The sequence below is a fragment of the Bombus flavifrons genome, chromosome 9 (genome assembly GCF_040668555.2).
Source record: "Bombus flavifrons isolate JBK064 chromosome 9, iyBomFlav1_principal, whole genome shotgun sequence".
NCBI classification, from domain to species: Eukaryota; Metazoa; Arthropoda; class Insecta; order Hymenoptera; family Apidae; genus Bombus; species Bombus flavifrons.
Genome location: NC_138450.1, coordinates 6,801,283 through 6,817,654, shown reverse-complemented (window position 1 = coordinate 6,817,654; position 16,372 = coordinate 6,801,283). Strand labels below are relative to the sequence as shown.

The following is a 16,372-nucleotide window of genomic DNA, read 5'->3' as shown; positions in this document are numbered from 1 at the left end:
TCAGACTTGTTTTAGATTTTACACAATAAAATCACGATAGCCCTACCTCATTACAGTGCTAATGAAATTTCAGAAAGTTCCATATAACAGACATAATGTATTCGTGAAATCTTTCTGTGGTAGGCGTTCCAGTATTTTTGTGAGCTTATTGCACTTTTAGATTCGTTTCAGATTTCGCCAATAAAATTACACTCGTGTCTCGTTACAATACGAATGAAATTTTGTAAAGTTTTCTATAATAGATATAATGTATCTCTAAAAATTTTCTATCGCGTGTGTTCAATCTCGCCACAGGGCCGTCAATCTCGTCACCGTTTCACTAAACTGGCGAAAATAGAACCGTTGAAAAAACAGCGTGAATGGCAGCGCGTGGAAATGTGTCGCTCATAAACGACCGTGTTTACACAATTACAAGTATATACCAGTTGGGCGTACAACGTCCTATGCCTAAAGCTCTGTGTTTCCCGACGTTTCAGAATTTCCAATATTTACACGCCAGAATATTCAATATTTTCCGGCGGCATGGCACGCCGCAAGGAAATTTGAATAACCCAATACGCTTATTTCGTTGTTGCCTATACCTTGGCTTCGATGATTCTTTCACGTGATCGATATACCTACAGTGACAAGCCTTTGATGTTCGACCTGTTTCTCCCCGTTTATTCGAAATCGTAGAAGTATAACATCTATCGAACGTCGAGTTTACCAATTTCCTTTTGAAAAGGGAATCGCGAGAAGAAACCAGCCGCAAAATCGGTTTTGGCTATTTCGATACTGTAGATTTGAGGATATTGTTGAGTGTGAGTGATCGTAGAATACAATGAAACATTGATCGTGAGAGACCTGATACTTTCGTCACTATTTTTCTTGATTATTTATAATTTTTGTCACATTAACTTCGACTCTACTTCCTTCTCATTCTTTGTCTATTTTTTCATATTTTAGATTCATCAGACTGTTTTGATTACCATTAATTCAATTATACGTGATCGATGATACAAACATGTATTATCAAAAATTCGTATGAAAGGTTGCTTATAATTATTTGTTGTTTGATTTCTATTGAAACTGATCATGTATGTTATTTGTAGGCTATATGATAAAAGTGATTAAATAACCGATAATTAGTGCACTATTTCTAATTTGTCGAAATGATTGCGAGTTGTTTTGCAGCTTGTCTTTATAATCGGCGTTGCTCGTGGAAGTGTATCATTTTACGATGAGTTCGAGATTTGGTATGAAAGATATTATTTAAAATTTTCGAGAGGCGATCAATGGATTTAAAGTAATTGTAATTTGGTTAATTAATGTGTGATTTCCTTGCAACGTAAATTGTAATACGAGTGATAATGGTGAAAGTGTGTTCGTATCCGCGTAAAATGAAAGGATACGAGAATGAATTAATGAAGAACATATACGGCCATTCGCAAACCAATATCATAATGTGTTGTTAAATACATACAGTTCATGCGTGATATTAAAATTTTGTTTCGCATTCTATTAAGTTTCTTATAGTTATTTTATGTTTAAGTCTTTATGTTAAATATTTTGTGTTAAATTTTATTATCCTATACGACTGTATAAAATAATATCCAATAATACATAGATAATTTATTTTTCTGATTTGATAAATATTTCTGTTCACCAAACAATAAATTTATCATAATACTTTAGATAATCAATTTTCTATACTTCAAATAAATTTATAACGCTATATTTTATACAGAGTAGCATTTATAGAACATTTAATTTTCCACTGGAGCAGTAAAAAAAATGCTTACCGTGACATGGATACGTTCATCGAATATACATTTTAAAATTTAATCGTACTTTCAATCAATGGTATTCCTAACGTAATCAGAATCACAATTTAATGCAGGCCGCGCCATATTAAGCACAACGCGATATTATATTTCATCGATAACGCAGCGTTAATACTTTTAACCACTCATTTCACTTTATCATTGCATAAAATAAATAATAATGATTGCATCGCCGCCACCGAGGACACAAAATCGAAAACGTTTTCGGCAATCCCGTTCTCACTAATTTGAAATACTTCTCTGAATTTCTCTGAATTTCCTCTCGCAAAAGTAATCTTGTAATATTTGAATAGATCAAACCGTCGGAACTAATTAATTTAAAATACAAAAGACGCGGCTGTCGCTTTGTTTATTTATTTTTCTTGCATTTATACGGCAATCAAATGAACCTGTTTCTCGCTTTTGCAATTGAAAATATTTTTACAAAATGGAAAATCGTGGCTTATGTTTTATTTAACCATTTAATTCATATGTTTCATTATTATATGTATTCAATTAAATTTCATGAAAACAGATGTGAAATAAATTGCTATTATTTTTTGATGGAATTACTTGTCGTTGGTATTATTTTATTACGACACTCAGCATTTTTTGTGTTGCTGCAATGAATTTATCTACATCTATTAAATGTGAAAAAACAATAAATTGAAATTCTAGACTATGGAAAATTGAATTCTTTTAAATATTTAAGTAGGATATATGTAAAAGAGATATTATAAATTGATTAGGACAAATAAGCACTAACAGGAATGCTATTACAGTGTTAAATCTAAATTAAGGACTTAATAATAATATTATCTAGTGTTGTCCAATTGAATATTTCATAAATAAATTACATTACACTCAACTAATTCAATCGAAGTCTACTAATTCAACTATCTTGACTATTATATACCATATACTACTTACATTCCCTAATTTTACTAACTACGCAATACGAATTAGGTTTGAGTTAGTTCTCATATAAATTAAATTCAAGTTAACTTTGCCCTAATTTGGTGAATCCTTGGACCATAAATAAGAACAAAAGTCTATATAGCATTCATTTCCATTTGAACCGAACGAAATTATAAAAATTCTAATCCTTGTTCTCCCTTTTTCAAACATGTATATCGAGCATGACAGTGACAGAGAAACTCCGATCGATACATTGACAGGTTTTCGATCATTTAGGACCCCTCGAATTTCGCGCCCAACGTTCATTCTTTCGTTGATTATCGGGAAACTTGGTTACGGCGCACGCGAGCGAGGAAAGATGGTAGGAGAAATCGAAGAGGAGAGGATGAACGATCATTGCGAGGTTACCGCGGGCTATTCTTCCATGGGGAATTTTCCCCAGTCATTTTTCACGCTGATGGAGTCGAACGGAAGGCTCGAGGTATCCCGCTAAATTAAAGAACTACATCATCAGTATCTAACGGGGACGAAGAGCAACTAGAAAAGAAAAAGGCGAAAAGAGGTGTGGTTGTATTGGAATGTATTGAACGAAATAAATGTCAACGAGTAGTTAATCTTCTTTTTTTATAAAAGCTTAATATATAATTAGTCGAGCGATGTAAGTTAGTGTATATATATTGATATATTTTTGTTCTGGTGTTCAGAAGGATTGAAATGAAGGCATCAAGGGTAAAAACTATTATTAGATTGTGGATATACATACACGCATGACATTAATAAGAAATGAAGGTTCATGAAAATGACCCAATTCCCACGCAGAAGTAAGAAAAATGTTCGTCAAACACCAAGTTCAGTTAGAAACGAAATGCATTTTATCTCTGAATTTTCTTCTCTGTACTTTACAACTTTCCTAAAAGCTCCAGAACCTCATTACCTCTAAATACACGGTGGCCGTAACATTATCGTTAAAACAATCATTAAACCGACGTTTTGTAGCACAAACCCAGGCGTATCCGCGAGCTATATAATTTTTCATCCGCTAAACAATAGTCTCGGCAAACTACGTTGAGCTAACATTGAAGGCTGGCGCGGACGATTTGCAAGTTCCCTCGGCTTTGTCCTTTTCTTCCTTTTCTTTGGGTTTGCCAGCCTCACCCTCGTCGCCCTCCGCTGTCTTTGGAACCGTCTTTCTCGACGAGTGCCGATCCGCCTCGCGCCTCTTTCCCTTGTTCTATTAAAGAACCTCGCGAAACCTTCCCAAACGTTCCTTTCTTGCGTCTGCACAGGCTGCAACGTTGCGTCCTACCGCGTTTCGAGATAAAGGCAGATAAATTGTGTGCGTGTGTGTACATACATGCATCAACCATGGTTCGCACGTTCACGTACACACGAAACTTACTTACATCGCCCACGGCTTGAACGGATGCAGTGAATGAAGTGGATGTGCTGCGTAGTCCGGGGGAAGAAATCAACCGGGAAGCAGTGGGCTCGACAACGGGGGTGGAAGACGACGTGGTACAAGAGTATATGCTTTAAAACGGCGTCGAGTGTATTACGAGTTTGGCGCAGAAGTTTTTCCTTTTTATGTAACGAGCACAGTTGGTAACATCGAGCACATTGTCGCAACACTTGGACAATGAGTCACTGAGAGACTGCGCGACAACGCGAGGCAAAAAGGATGGAACAGAGTTTGCGGGAGGACGTTATGAGAGACGAAGGGTGGTGGTTGTGGTAGTGGTGGTGGTTGAAGGAAATGTTCCAGAAGAAATAACGAAAAGAAGAGAAAGAACAGAAGAGCAAGGAAAAGACCTGTACAACAGGCGCGTTTGCAAATGTAGTCCGTGTGAGGTTTGTTCTGGTGAAATTTCTCTTTCTCTTTTTCTGTTTTACTCTTTCTCGCTCTGTTACGGAAAAGTACATATAGAGATATATGGTATACTTTTAACGGAATGTCTTGGCCACGACACGGCGGCGAGACAATGCGTGCCGCTTGCGAAAACTTGTACCTAAAGTAATACACGAGCTGGATATAAGCGAAAGTGGCGGGGATTGAATAAAACAACAGCAGTAGAGAGGAGAATGTCAGCCCGCATTTTTGTAATGCATACACGTCGTATACACGTCGTATACTCCCAGTACAGGCCATGTTGGAGGCGCTGTGACAAGCGACATCTGGGTCAGGCAAATTGTTATTTCTTTTGATTTGCTCGACAATCGCAGGTTTTCTGGGAACGCTTTGAGTGTTTCTCGTTGGCACGCGTAATTTTTACCCCCTCTCCCTGGTTCCTTCTTTCCTTTTCTTCCCGTTCAGCCCCCGGCGCAAAGCGAAATCGCTAGCTGAATTGCTTTCGAACGACGGAGCACATCGTCTCGATTTATCCCCGCGTGTTTGAATTGAGCACCGTTTGTTGATATATTTATAGAGCACGTTTGTTCGTTCGCTGTATTGGTAGCCGTTTTTAAACAATAAACGTGTCTTTCCCAATTTATAAATTTAATTTAAACACGAAAGCAATATATAGATTTTATTTCAATACTAAAAATTGAAAAAAATGCCTATGTAATACCAAGATTATTTATGCTTCGCATATGTAGCTAGAAAAGGTATTGGCATATACTCTTACTTTCCAACGAGGCTTTTCTTTTTTTCTTATCGAATTCTACACTTCACTTTCATCGTACAAAATGTTTGTGATCATACGAAAGTATTATCAAATGATATGAAATTTAATAATGATTCCTTTCTTCTATATATTCACCTTTCTTCAACACCTAGCACAATACCACGTCACATCGACTAGTATTCTTCGAAGTTAACTTGCGCAAAATTAGATTACAACGTCGTCGATGAATAACAAGTTTAGTTTTGCCGAAGTTTCATAGCGGAACACGTTTCAAGTTAAATTACCTTTCAGAGAGCTCGCTTCTGTTTATGATAGAGGATACACTAATATCGTTTGATATTTCTTAATACAATTGTGACGAACACATGAAAATACTTTATTCTTTTGTCGTATAGGTAGCGTGGTTGCGAGTGGACACACAAACGATCCTCACGATCGCTACTCACGTTATCACGAAGAATCACCGTATCGCCGTCACACATAGCGGTCATCGTAGATGGTGTCTTCATATCCGGGACACCAAAGAAACGGACAGAGGATGGTATATGTGCCAAGTTAACACCGACCCCATGTCCAGCAACACTGGATTCCTCGAAGTAGTCGGTAATCAGTTATTAATATTATCTTTTTGTCTAATAACAATCGTAGATCATAATAATATGTATTGTCTCACAAAGAAATGTTTGAATATTTATCACGGAAGATTTTCCTGTACCTATATCTATATTATGTGTTGTATGGTATGTTACGAAACTTTCTGAAATTTTATTAGCAGTATAGTAAGACACGATATGCATGATTATAGTGTTAGAATCTGAAACTAATCTGGAAATACACCATATGAATGTTGCAAGATATTTATTGAAACCAGTATACGATATGTATAGTTATGTTAAACGTTCAAATGTTGTTAAAAATGTACTACTAAATAGTGAATCTTATTGGTATAATGGATAACTGACTACTAAATAATCACAATTGTTGAAATCTATGTTTCTGCGAAGATAATTTCTCCTGGAATGTGTCTTTTATATCAACTTTATATTGACTTCTACAATATACCAATAATGAAGTTAAGTTTATCAATTTAAATTTAATTTAATTAATTCACTCTATTTCGGGAATATTAGTCCTTCATTAGTTCTACAGTAGCTGAAATTATTTAATTGCCATTAGCTTTGAACGCATAGCAGGTTATAGAGGAAAATGCAGCGGGAATGTTCTACACAAAGTTTCCTAGTGAAATGTCAGGAAATCGAGCGATCAACTTTTTCAAAGCTCCAAACTTTTAGACATCTACATTTTACCTTCGCGTGAAATTAGTAGTGGCAATCTGAAATCTGCTATGGGATCGTAAAAATCTATCACAAGTCTTTCAGACAGTTTCTGAGATCGCGGCTATACATCAAACAAAACATAACTTATTCACCAACGTGTATTGACAGTTTGACAATTTTTTAATACCAATAAATTTTGTGAAGGAATTGCGTTTGAAGTTCGACAATACGAAATTAAACATTTTTTATTTTTTAACATTTCTAATTTTTAAAAATATTCCAATACTGTTTCGTTTGAGCAATCGTTTAATACATTTATGTTCTATTTTCTCTTTCTTTCCTTTTTATATCTAGATGCGACGAATTTAAACTTTGTTTTTGCAAATTGGAAAATGTACTGTTCACTCTAGAAAAGTTTATGAGTTTTTAGGAGCGTCATTCATAGTATTATTTACGTTCTACACGGTTATTTGGCTGACAGATATACTGTACGGCCATTTATCAATTAATGGTAATTAAAAACTTCGGTGGTCCAGTTGTAGACTACTATCCATGCTATACACTGAAAAAAACATCCATTGCTACTGTAGGAAGGTTGAATTTCGAGTATATTTTTATCAAAAAATATAAAGTAAAATAATACATACTAAATGTCAAGTAATAAAATAACAACGATAATGCAACTTAACAATTACTCTCACGTAATACGACTCTCCTAACTTCTGAACTACTTCTACAATTCCTACTAGACTCCATCGCTACTCAATCATATTGAATTTTTATAGATTTCACACATTCATACAGTCTTACTACGTGCAATCGAATTTCCATCAGTTATCATGTATCCCAGTCTATCTCTATATTTTTCAAATCAGTCTCCCTTTCTAGTCTTGCATATACATTCGCCATTCGCATATATAAATTCTCACTTCTACAATGGTTACTAGAATAGTCGAGATGATCAATTTCAGAAATATCATTGAAGTACGAGTAATCGGGTTACAAATCTACAATCGACAAATCAGAAATAAAAATAAAATGGCTGCCTAGGGAAATGAAAAATGAGAAGGATAATATAGTTTAGTATGTCAAATAATGGTTATTATTATCTCGTCCCTACCATATCTTCCAGTTGGTACAATTTATAAAGTATTCAATAACTTCGCTAAAATTAATATCAATCTTTATATATATATTATATATATAATCTCAGAAGGACCTGTGTTAATAACGGTATGTATACGAATCAATATATATATATATCAATATATATATATATATATATATATATATATATATATATTGATTCGTATACATACCGTTATTAACACAGGTCCTTCTGAGATTACTACAAAATTAACAAATCGTTCATTACCAAAACCCCGTGAAGAATTTCAAATCTCACACATTACAACTATCCGAGAAGTGGGCTAACGAGTTCACAGCGTGTAGTACTGGTCACTCCATAACGAGTAAGGAATGCATTTACTGTTCCTAGTTAGGTTTCCAAATGTCGGACACATTCAGGCTTGTTGTTATTGTTGTTCCTCCAAGCAAAAGGGAATTCCTGACTGGATGGGTGTGCCATTACAGCAAATATTTGCAAGCGAATCGTGCGTCTGAGATTGCCGGTGAATTTGTATTGCGCGTATTCCCGAAACTCCGCCGCCTTCCGGCACCTTAGGTTCCTCCTCGTGGAAACTCGGCTAAGTACTGGTGGATTCAGCGTTTTCCGTGTCTACGTAACTTACGCTTGTCCCGCGGAACATGTCCTTTGGCTGGCGTTGGTATCCTTCTTCCGCGCCCATGCATCAACCGAACCTACCACCGAACTTTCTTGGCACTTGGTACCAGCGCTCCTGTTACCGCCAACTTGTCAAAGTTCGCTCAACTATGGGTCTCCTTAGAATCCACCGTGGTGTCGCCAGGGTTTCGTGATTCCCACTACCGACTCACCGATATTTAATCCCTGATTATTTCCTTGGCTTTATCGTGTGCTGCTTGTGGCTAGAAAGATAGATAGTAGAAGCTCTAACTGATTTGTAATATAGAGTAGGATCACTTGATGCAGCCTTGAAAATAGGATACAAGTATCTTCGTTGCTAATTGAGATGGTCACATTTGTAAATTTGTTATTTACAATTGGGGACAATAATATATGAATATGTAGCGAAAGTAGATGTCAATGAAGTTGAATTAAAGTTGAATTTAATAAAGTGATTGAAATATTAGTGTTACACACTTAAGTTTCATTTATCATATGAACCACTCATTTACCAAATCGGTTAACTTCACAAAAGAAGAAGTAAAGGAAATTGATGTAATTATGTAAGATAAACCCCAATCATGTGTTTTGGCACTAAAATGTGAGAAATTTAAAAAACAAAGTTAGACACTTTAGCCTGTGAATGGCTTATATGTATATCCTTACAGTAAGTACATAAATTATTTACTAAATAATTGAAATTAATATTTACATTAGACCAGGCTATGTGTAGAATTTGTGATTTGTTCAAGAATGCACGATTGAATTCTCTATGTGAAACGTTTCGTAACGAGGGCATCGTAGTTCTTAAGATGTTTTCGTTTTGAATTCGTTTTGTACGCAGGGGATTTTGAGAGAAGCTACTTTTAGACGGCATGAATATTTCATTCGAAAGGCTATTTTTGATTCGAGGAATGACATTTTCCAAAGTGGTAATTTTGTATGATGCATAATATTATGTTATATTTCATTTTTGACTCGAATAAAGAAATCTCTTTGGCCAGTGTTCATAATCCAACAATATTGATTTAGACATTTGATCGAAGGTAGCAGAAAAATGATTCAGCTTTATATATATATATATATATATATATATATATATATATATATATATATATATATATATATATATATATACACATATTTAAAGCTGTAATATGATAGAGAAGTGGAATAGTATTCGACAGTCGTTCTAGACAAGCTGAATCATTTTTCTGCTATATATATATATATATATATATATATATATATATTCTTACCATCAATCAAATTTCTACACGGTACTATGGATTTTAATCTACACATCACACACGAGTTTTCAGAATCACTCTTCATTAAATAAATTATGATGCTTTATAATTTCGTTATGTATTGCGGAATTATACAATTGTAACGAGATCTTAGGACGATTTAAATGGAAATCATATGTATTTTGTGTTCTACTGGAACAGTTAGACTTGCCGCATGGGAGTTTCAATAGTGTCTCTTGATTTCGACTAACAATGAGATCCAAACTTTGAATCTTATATAAGGAATAAAATGTATGGTGATTTAATTCAGTCTTGTTTTTCTATAGTTGATATCTTGGTAACTACAGGAAGAACATTATTTTAATTCATATTCACTTTTTTATCTTAATATTTCAACTAATTCATCTTTCAAACAACCTACAGACACAAAATTAATTTTGATTTCAAAAGGCTTGACTTTAAGTTTAATCGCAAGCACAGATATATTACATTTCTCGCTGAGTATCATAAAAATTTGAAAATCTCGCACTCTTTCCTTTCAACGCCTCGTATACAAGGACCAGTTAACACTGGCCACGATCTTAACGAGATTGCAAATGAACCCCCGGCTATAAATCCTCCCGATTACAAATCCTGCACACACAACTCTTTGCCCACCATTCGAGGCCTCTAACCTATCTCCTACTATTCAACACCCCTTGCAAATATTCCTCTGAGATCATAAAAATGAAACTCTACGAAAACATCAAAGAAAGACGAAGAACCGAAAGGAAGCGTTTAGCATGCAATCGCGAATCCAAAATAGTGTAATCAAGGATGACGTCAGGGGCTGAAAGAATCCGGTTTGTGAAGATAGAGACACCTTGGAGCACAGAGTCGCGTTGCCTTTGTAGATTGATGTCGAATTTGCCGCGGTGGGATGCAAATGTATGTAAAGTGCACACCGCGCACCAAAACCTTCATGGCCGATTGTACACTTGGTGGGCTATTAAACACCTTCCTGGCGACTGGTGCTCCTCGCCTTAATAACTGGCCGGCCTGTTCGCTCTGCAAGAAGCCCATTTACCAGTCGCTGAGCACGGCAGAACGTGCGCCAGAAGCGTATGGCTTAACCTACACCTAACCCCTCGTTAAATTTCTTCTTTATCGTTTTCGACGATCGAGTCCGGCCATCGTTACGCGAGGCGTCAGAATAGCTGGAGGTCACAGCCGGGATTGATCGTATCCTTCTTCTCTGCTCGACCATTTGGCTCGTCGATGATCGATCGACTAGAAATTTTTGTCATTTATTCGGTGAAACGGAAGGACCATCCTGGTCTACAGTGTGTTTTTGATTGCACGGGGCTGTGGTCACAATGGATGCGTGTCCTGACGAACCAGTATTCTGATGAATACCTCGAAGCAATCAAACATGAAGGCCACAGGTGAAAAACACAGATGAATCACATTTTCTGTCTTTTATAAGAGATCAAGCTTTTAATTCGATGTATTGTCGATGAATCTCATATCAAAACTACCATTGCGTTTGATTTTGATGTCTAGGGTCGATCCTATAAGTATCTCCCACATATTTGAGCATCATTTACATATGATATGGAAAGTTGGTTTTACATTGGTCCAGTAGCACTCCAATCCATCATTGGATTGTAACTGGAATAATGTAAACTGTGTTTTTATTCCAATACAATGCCGTCATGGTAGCAAGTAATCCAGTCACACGAGGGGATCGAAAATCTACTTTTCAAATCCAGTGTTTACCCCCACCATCGAGAACACAATATTCCAACGTTACTGGAAGCGTCGAGACGGCTCAATACCCAGCGCTGACTGAAGCGTAGTATAGTGTACATCCGATTTTGCGTGAATCCATTGCCATTACAGTTTACCACTTTTAATGGTTCAAAAAAAGCTGGAATAATGTAGACATCGATCGATTTCTAGTCAAATTACTGGAATGTAATCGCTTTCTCCAGCGGTTAGACTAATGTAAACCTAGCTTAATTCAGAAATTACATTGATCAACTCTATAGATTGAAAAGTATAAAAGTGACAATGTTACAAACGCTGTTTTTCAAGTGTATGTCTTAGAATTTTCTGACGATAGATAAATCGTTTTTTGAGAATTCAAAATTAATCGTGTATTTATACAACAAAATTAAGATATTAACTATACATGGAAAGTTCTGAGAGGCTCATCTTACAATAACGTTTGTACACGCTTAGGAATGTACATATTTACATCTCCGGATACTTCATTTGTTAGAAAGACAGTTCGTCGAGATACGCCTCCACTGCGACCATAGCATAGATCGAGGATTCGGGACAGGTGGATGTACTAGAGATGCTGATGAATTCGTAAACGCGGTAAGATTATATTTCCATGAAACTAGGAGTGTTGTTGGTCGCCTGGAGCAGTTCGCTGGACGCGCGTAAATAAGTTAGCAGACCGTTTCTGCGAGTAATTAAATGCACTCCGTGACGATGTCCCCGACACAAACACGCGATTAACTTTCAAATGGAATTCCCGAAATTCCATTAGTCAGCGGACAAACTGAAGCTGCAGCCCTTAAGCGTGCTCGCGTATACTATAATTTCCAGGGCACGGCGACTCGGAACCCCTGAGCGCAAAGCTCTTAAGCTTATCGCGAATAACCCTCGTTAAATTCCTTCCTTTATCGCGACCGCGTTACTACCTACTTGACCGCTGCACACTGTGAAATTGCCTGTTCTCACTTTCGTGTTCGATTGGTACGACGTTTAGTCTGAACGAGAATTTCCCGATTAAATTGTGAAATTACAAGGCTGAGATTGAAGGCCTGTGTTTGCTTCATCTTGACGCTGTTGGCATATAGTTTGAGTTCGTCCTATCTGCTCTGTCATAACGGAGTTTAATATAGCAGAAGGTTGAAAAGTGGCAAGTATTATTGATTATTCGTTTACTTTTTTTAATCGTTTGCTTTATTTCATATATAACGCCTACTATAACATATTGTTGAAAATTGTGCAAATATTAATTAGAATTATTCTATATCGAAATAAAGTTTAAACAGGAGAAAATTAGACGACGATAAATATTATTTATCACTCATTTGATCTTTTATAGCCCGAGCTGGTTTAATCTTGATTAGAATTATTTTATTGTGAAGTAACTATACTTAAGTGATTACATCAATATAATATAACGTATGATTTACTGTTTAAATATTTTTATGATCTCTACGAAATATATGCTTGTGCTAAGCACCCTGTAGTTTCAAATACATTTCCAGATTTGTTTCAAACTTTAGCAACATAATTTTGACAGCCGTGTCTCATTACAATGCTACTAAAATTTCTAAATACTTTATTTAACACATATGGTATATCCATAAAAGGCGTCTACAGGTTTTCTTTATACTTTGGTGAGCCACTGTAGTTTCTAGCAGCAGGATTAAAATTCGTACGGTGCGCTATACAAGGGGAGTTTATAAACAACTTTAAAATAACTCGTTCTTCTTACGAATGGAACGCATGGTTCGCGCAACGTGTGGCTGGAAAAGGGACGTTGGGAGAAAAATCTATGCGAATGAAGAACTACGGGCACGTTGTGTCAGGCGAAACACGTGTGAAATAATAAATTCGACGCGATTGTTTCGCCGTATCAATAAATATACTATCTGCGGATACGACGGTTTTTTGTCGCCGCGTTTGAAACACAACGTAGCCAGAGCGCGAAATGAATTGCGCCACGCGTAGCTTGATATTTTTCTCTATGGCCCGATCCAATTGCTTTTTTGTTTGATAGCCTCACATTTACTTGATTTTTCGCGAAAATTTCTCATCCATATACTTGTTTTACTTTTATTATACGGTGTTGCATTATCCGGACGATAGTCGCTCGTGAATTGTGTCCAGAAAGTTTATTGATTTATGTAGCTATACGACGATGGTTATGTATTTCTATGATACATGTGGTTTCAAGGAGATAGGGTAAATGGAAATTATGTGGTGTATTTTTGGAACAGATGTAAACTTGTCGAGTAAAAAGGTTATATGTGGCGGTAATATTTATTAAGCCAGGAATAATAGCGATTTGGATCAACATCTTCCTATTGGACCAACATTATTCGCCGAGACACGCTTACAATAAATTGTCCTATAGAAATATATTATATATAAATTATTATACAATAACCTACTAATTAGTAATACTAGTGCATCGTTTCCGAATTATCGTGAATCGAGAAGTTCTAGATTATAGATTTCCGTCGTATAAAGAATATTTATCATTTTATAATCATGATACTACTACTCCAAACTATCTAATCAGTTGCCTGCATTTTACAGAGCTATAATTTGATTGAAAAATTATTGTTCTGCGATGTTTTTATATCACCATATAAGCTAGCTTGTAACTTGTAAAATTCACATGTAAAATTAGAATTTATATTACCAGAACTCATCACTTTCGAGTTATCAAAGCGTTAGCTTCAAACGAACAACAAAAGTTTTATCACAAAATTCAATATTGATAAAACCAGATAAGTAATTTCAAAATTTCTTTCAGCAACACACCTTTCATTCCTTTCCTTGTTTATTTGATTTCCTGGATGCTTAATATTCAATGTGTTGACAATTTTGTTCATTTTCTTCTGCATATAAGACAGTCTATCACGCTAATCAGGGTAACAAGTTACGCAAGGGCGAGAGACTTGTTTGGAAAGTTTACGTTACGTTCGAAAACCTCTCCTTGTGAAAAGTTCGTTTTCCAACTACTTTACCTCCTGAACACGTCTTCCTGAACTCGTAGGTAAGACAGGATTGAGAGTTTCCTAGAGAAAGCTAGGCCTCGATGTCGATCTTCATATATACCCTATCCTATATGTATATATATATTATAGTTAACAAAAGCTCATGAATATTTCTCACTGGATAGAATATTCTTGGAAGAAAAGCTGCGATAATCTTGAATTATCCCTTACCATTGAGAACACTTAATGAATTTAATTGATACTTAATGAGCTTAATATTCTTGAAACTCGCTTTAACAACGAAATATTATTATAAAAAATTTTGAATACATACTTGAACAAAAAGAATATCGTAAATATCTGATAAAAATATTATCGAAGGATATATTACAAGCAAAGAAATTGGAATAAATGGGAATATTATTTAATAAGAGATACTCTGATTTTTGTTTATAAAGTTTAAAAACTGTTTAGCTTTTTCTGGGAAATTTTCAACTATTTAACAGACCATTAGCTTTAGATATAGCGTTTCTTCCATTGCAGACTTTGTGCACTTTTTCTAAAGAACTAGCTGCAATAGCATCTGTCTGTGGGAAAGTTTTCTTCATGGAATCGTTTGTCAAGTATACCGGCTTCTAAAGATCGTTAAAAACTAATTTTCACCTTGTTCTTGAAAAGCTCTTTGGATATGACACGTCTACCCTCTTGTGGAGACTAGGAGAAGTAGAAACTTTAAAATCGAAATTTTCAACTTTCAGTGATATAACCTAGTTTTCTCTATAACAACGTTCTCTATTATCTTTCGTTCTAATAATAACCAGTGGCTCTTCAAATTACATTAGTCTTTATTATGTAAAAATATGGAAAAGTGCAAATATTCTCATTGATTCCTAAAAATAATTGGTTTCTAGAACGTGTTTAATCATAAATGACATTTTCTTCTTTACCTCCTTTATTTAAAGCATTTAAAAATTTCTACGTTGACATTCTACTTCACTATGCTACTGAACGTTGTTAAATTTTGAATTTGAATTCTTCATTTTTGAATTTCAAATTTTAAATTTGTGTTTCAAATTTGGAACTTCAAGCTTTGAATTTCAAAATTCTTTAAGTCCGAAGGTTGCATGATTTTATAAGGGTTTCCGATGGTTCTAAACGTTTCAACATTTCAGAAGTGCAGCACATTTTGAAAAACATATTTGTACTTCCTTTAATTCTTTCAAACGCTATTACAAGCAATCAATTTTCTATAAAGGTATAATGTGTTCCTTTGAATTCCGTGAAACTAAAAATCGAAAAATCGAATGAAAGCACTGGTCGATGCTATTTTGAAACAGTTTTTGTTACCTCTTATGAACCAATGGTTTTTACAATCTTTTCTATATTTTTATGCATAAAACATATTTCACGAAGTATGATACCTAGTTGTTTTATAAACGGAAAGTTGATCGATGAAGTATATTATTTGATTGTTTTATATTACTTTATACAATTACATTATTTGATTGCTTAACTTGAATCTATTGATTCAATTAAAGTTTCATTTTACACAAACGTCTCGCAGCTATTGTGACTCGTTCGACAATTTTAGTGTTATATAGTGTTTTTACTTGATTTTGAAGTGTGTAAATAAAATTTAATGTTGTTTACAATTTATTTTTACAAAATAATTCTTACAAAATATTAAATACATTTTTAGAGATAATAAAGTTGGCGTATTTAAAAGTTTCAGTGATCAAGATTAAGAGTAAATGTATCGTATAAATGTATAAGCCCTAGTTGCCAGAATTAAAAAGTGAAACTGCAGGTATCGCTTTAATCGATAACGCCACCTCGCCTTTTCCGTTTAAATTGAAATTATAACCTTCAGTAAATTGAAGAGCGTGGTTATCATCGTACACCACGATATGCCATTTAATTTCCAGCGCGTGCGAAACAAAACACTTTCCCTTCTGCGATTGAAATGACGATTAAAGTACCGGAGCGTGGCCAATTATCGCGAATCA

The 16,372-nt window shown here is 35.1% G+C and overlaps 1 protein-coding gene across 3 annotated transcripts in view; it reads left to right on the top strand.

Annotated features, from left to right (window-relative positions):
- The window catches only part of LOC138183593 (lachesin), a 164,145-nt gene that overhangs the window by 114,731 nt on the left and 33,042 nt on the right, over positions 1–16,372 (top strand). For all 3 annotated transcript variants that reach the window (XM_069120762.1, XM_069120761.1, XM_069120760.1), the window contains exon 3: positions 5,740–5,947. In XM_069120762.1, the coding sequence (XP_068976863.1) occupies positions 5,740–5,947 (208 nt within the window). The remainder of the gene's footprint in view (positions 1–5,739; positions 5,948–16,372) is intronic.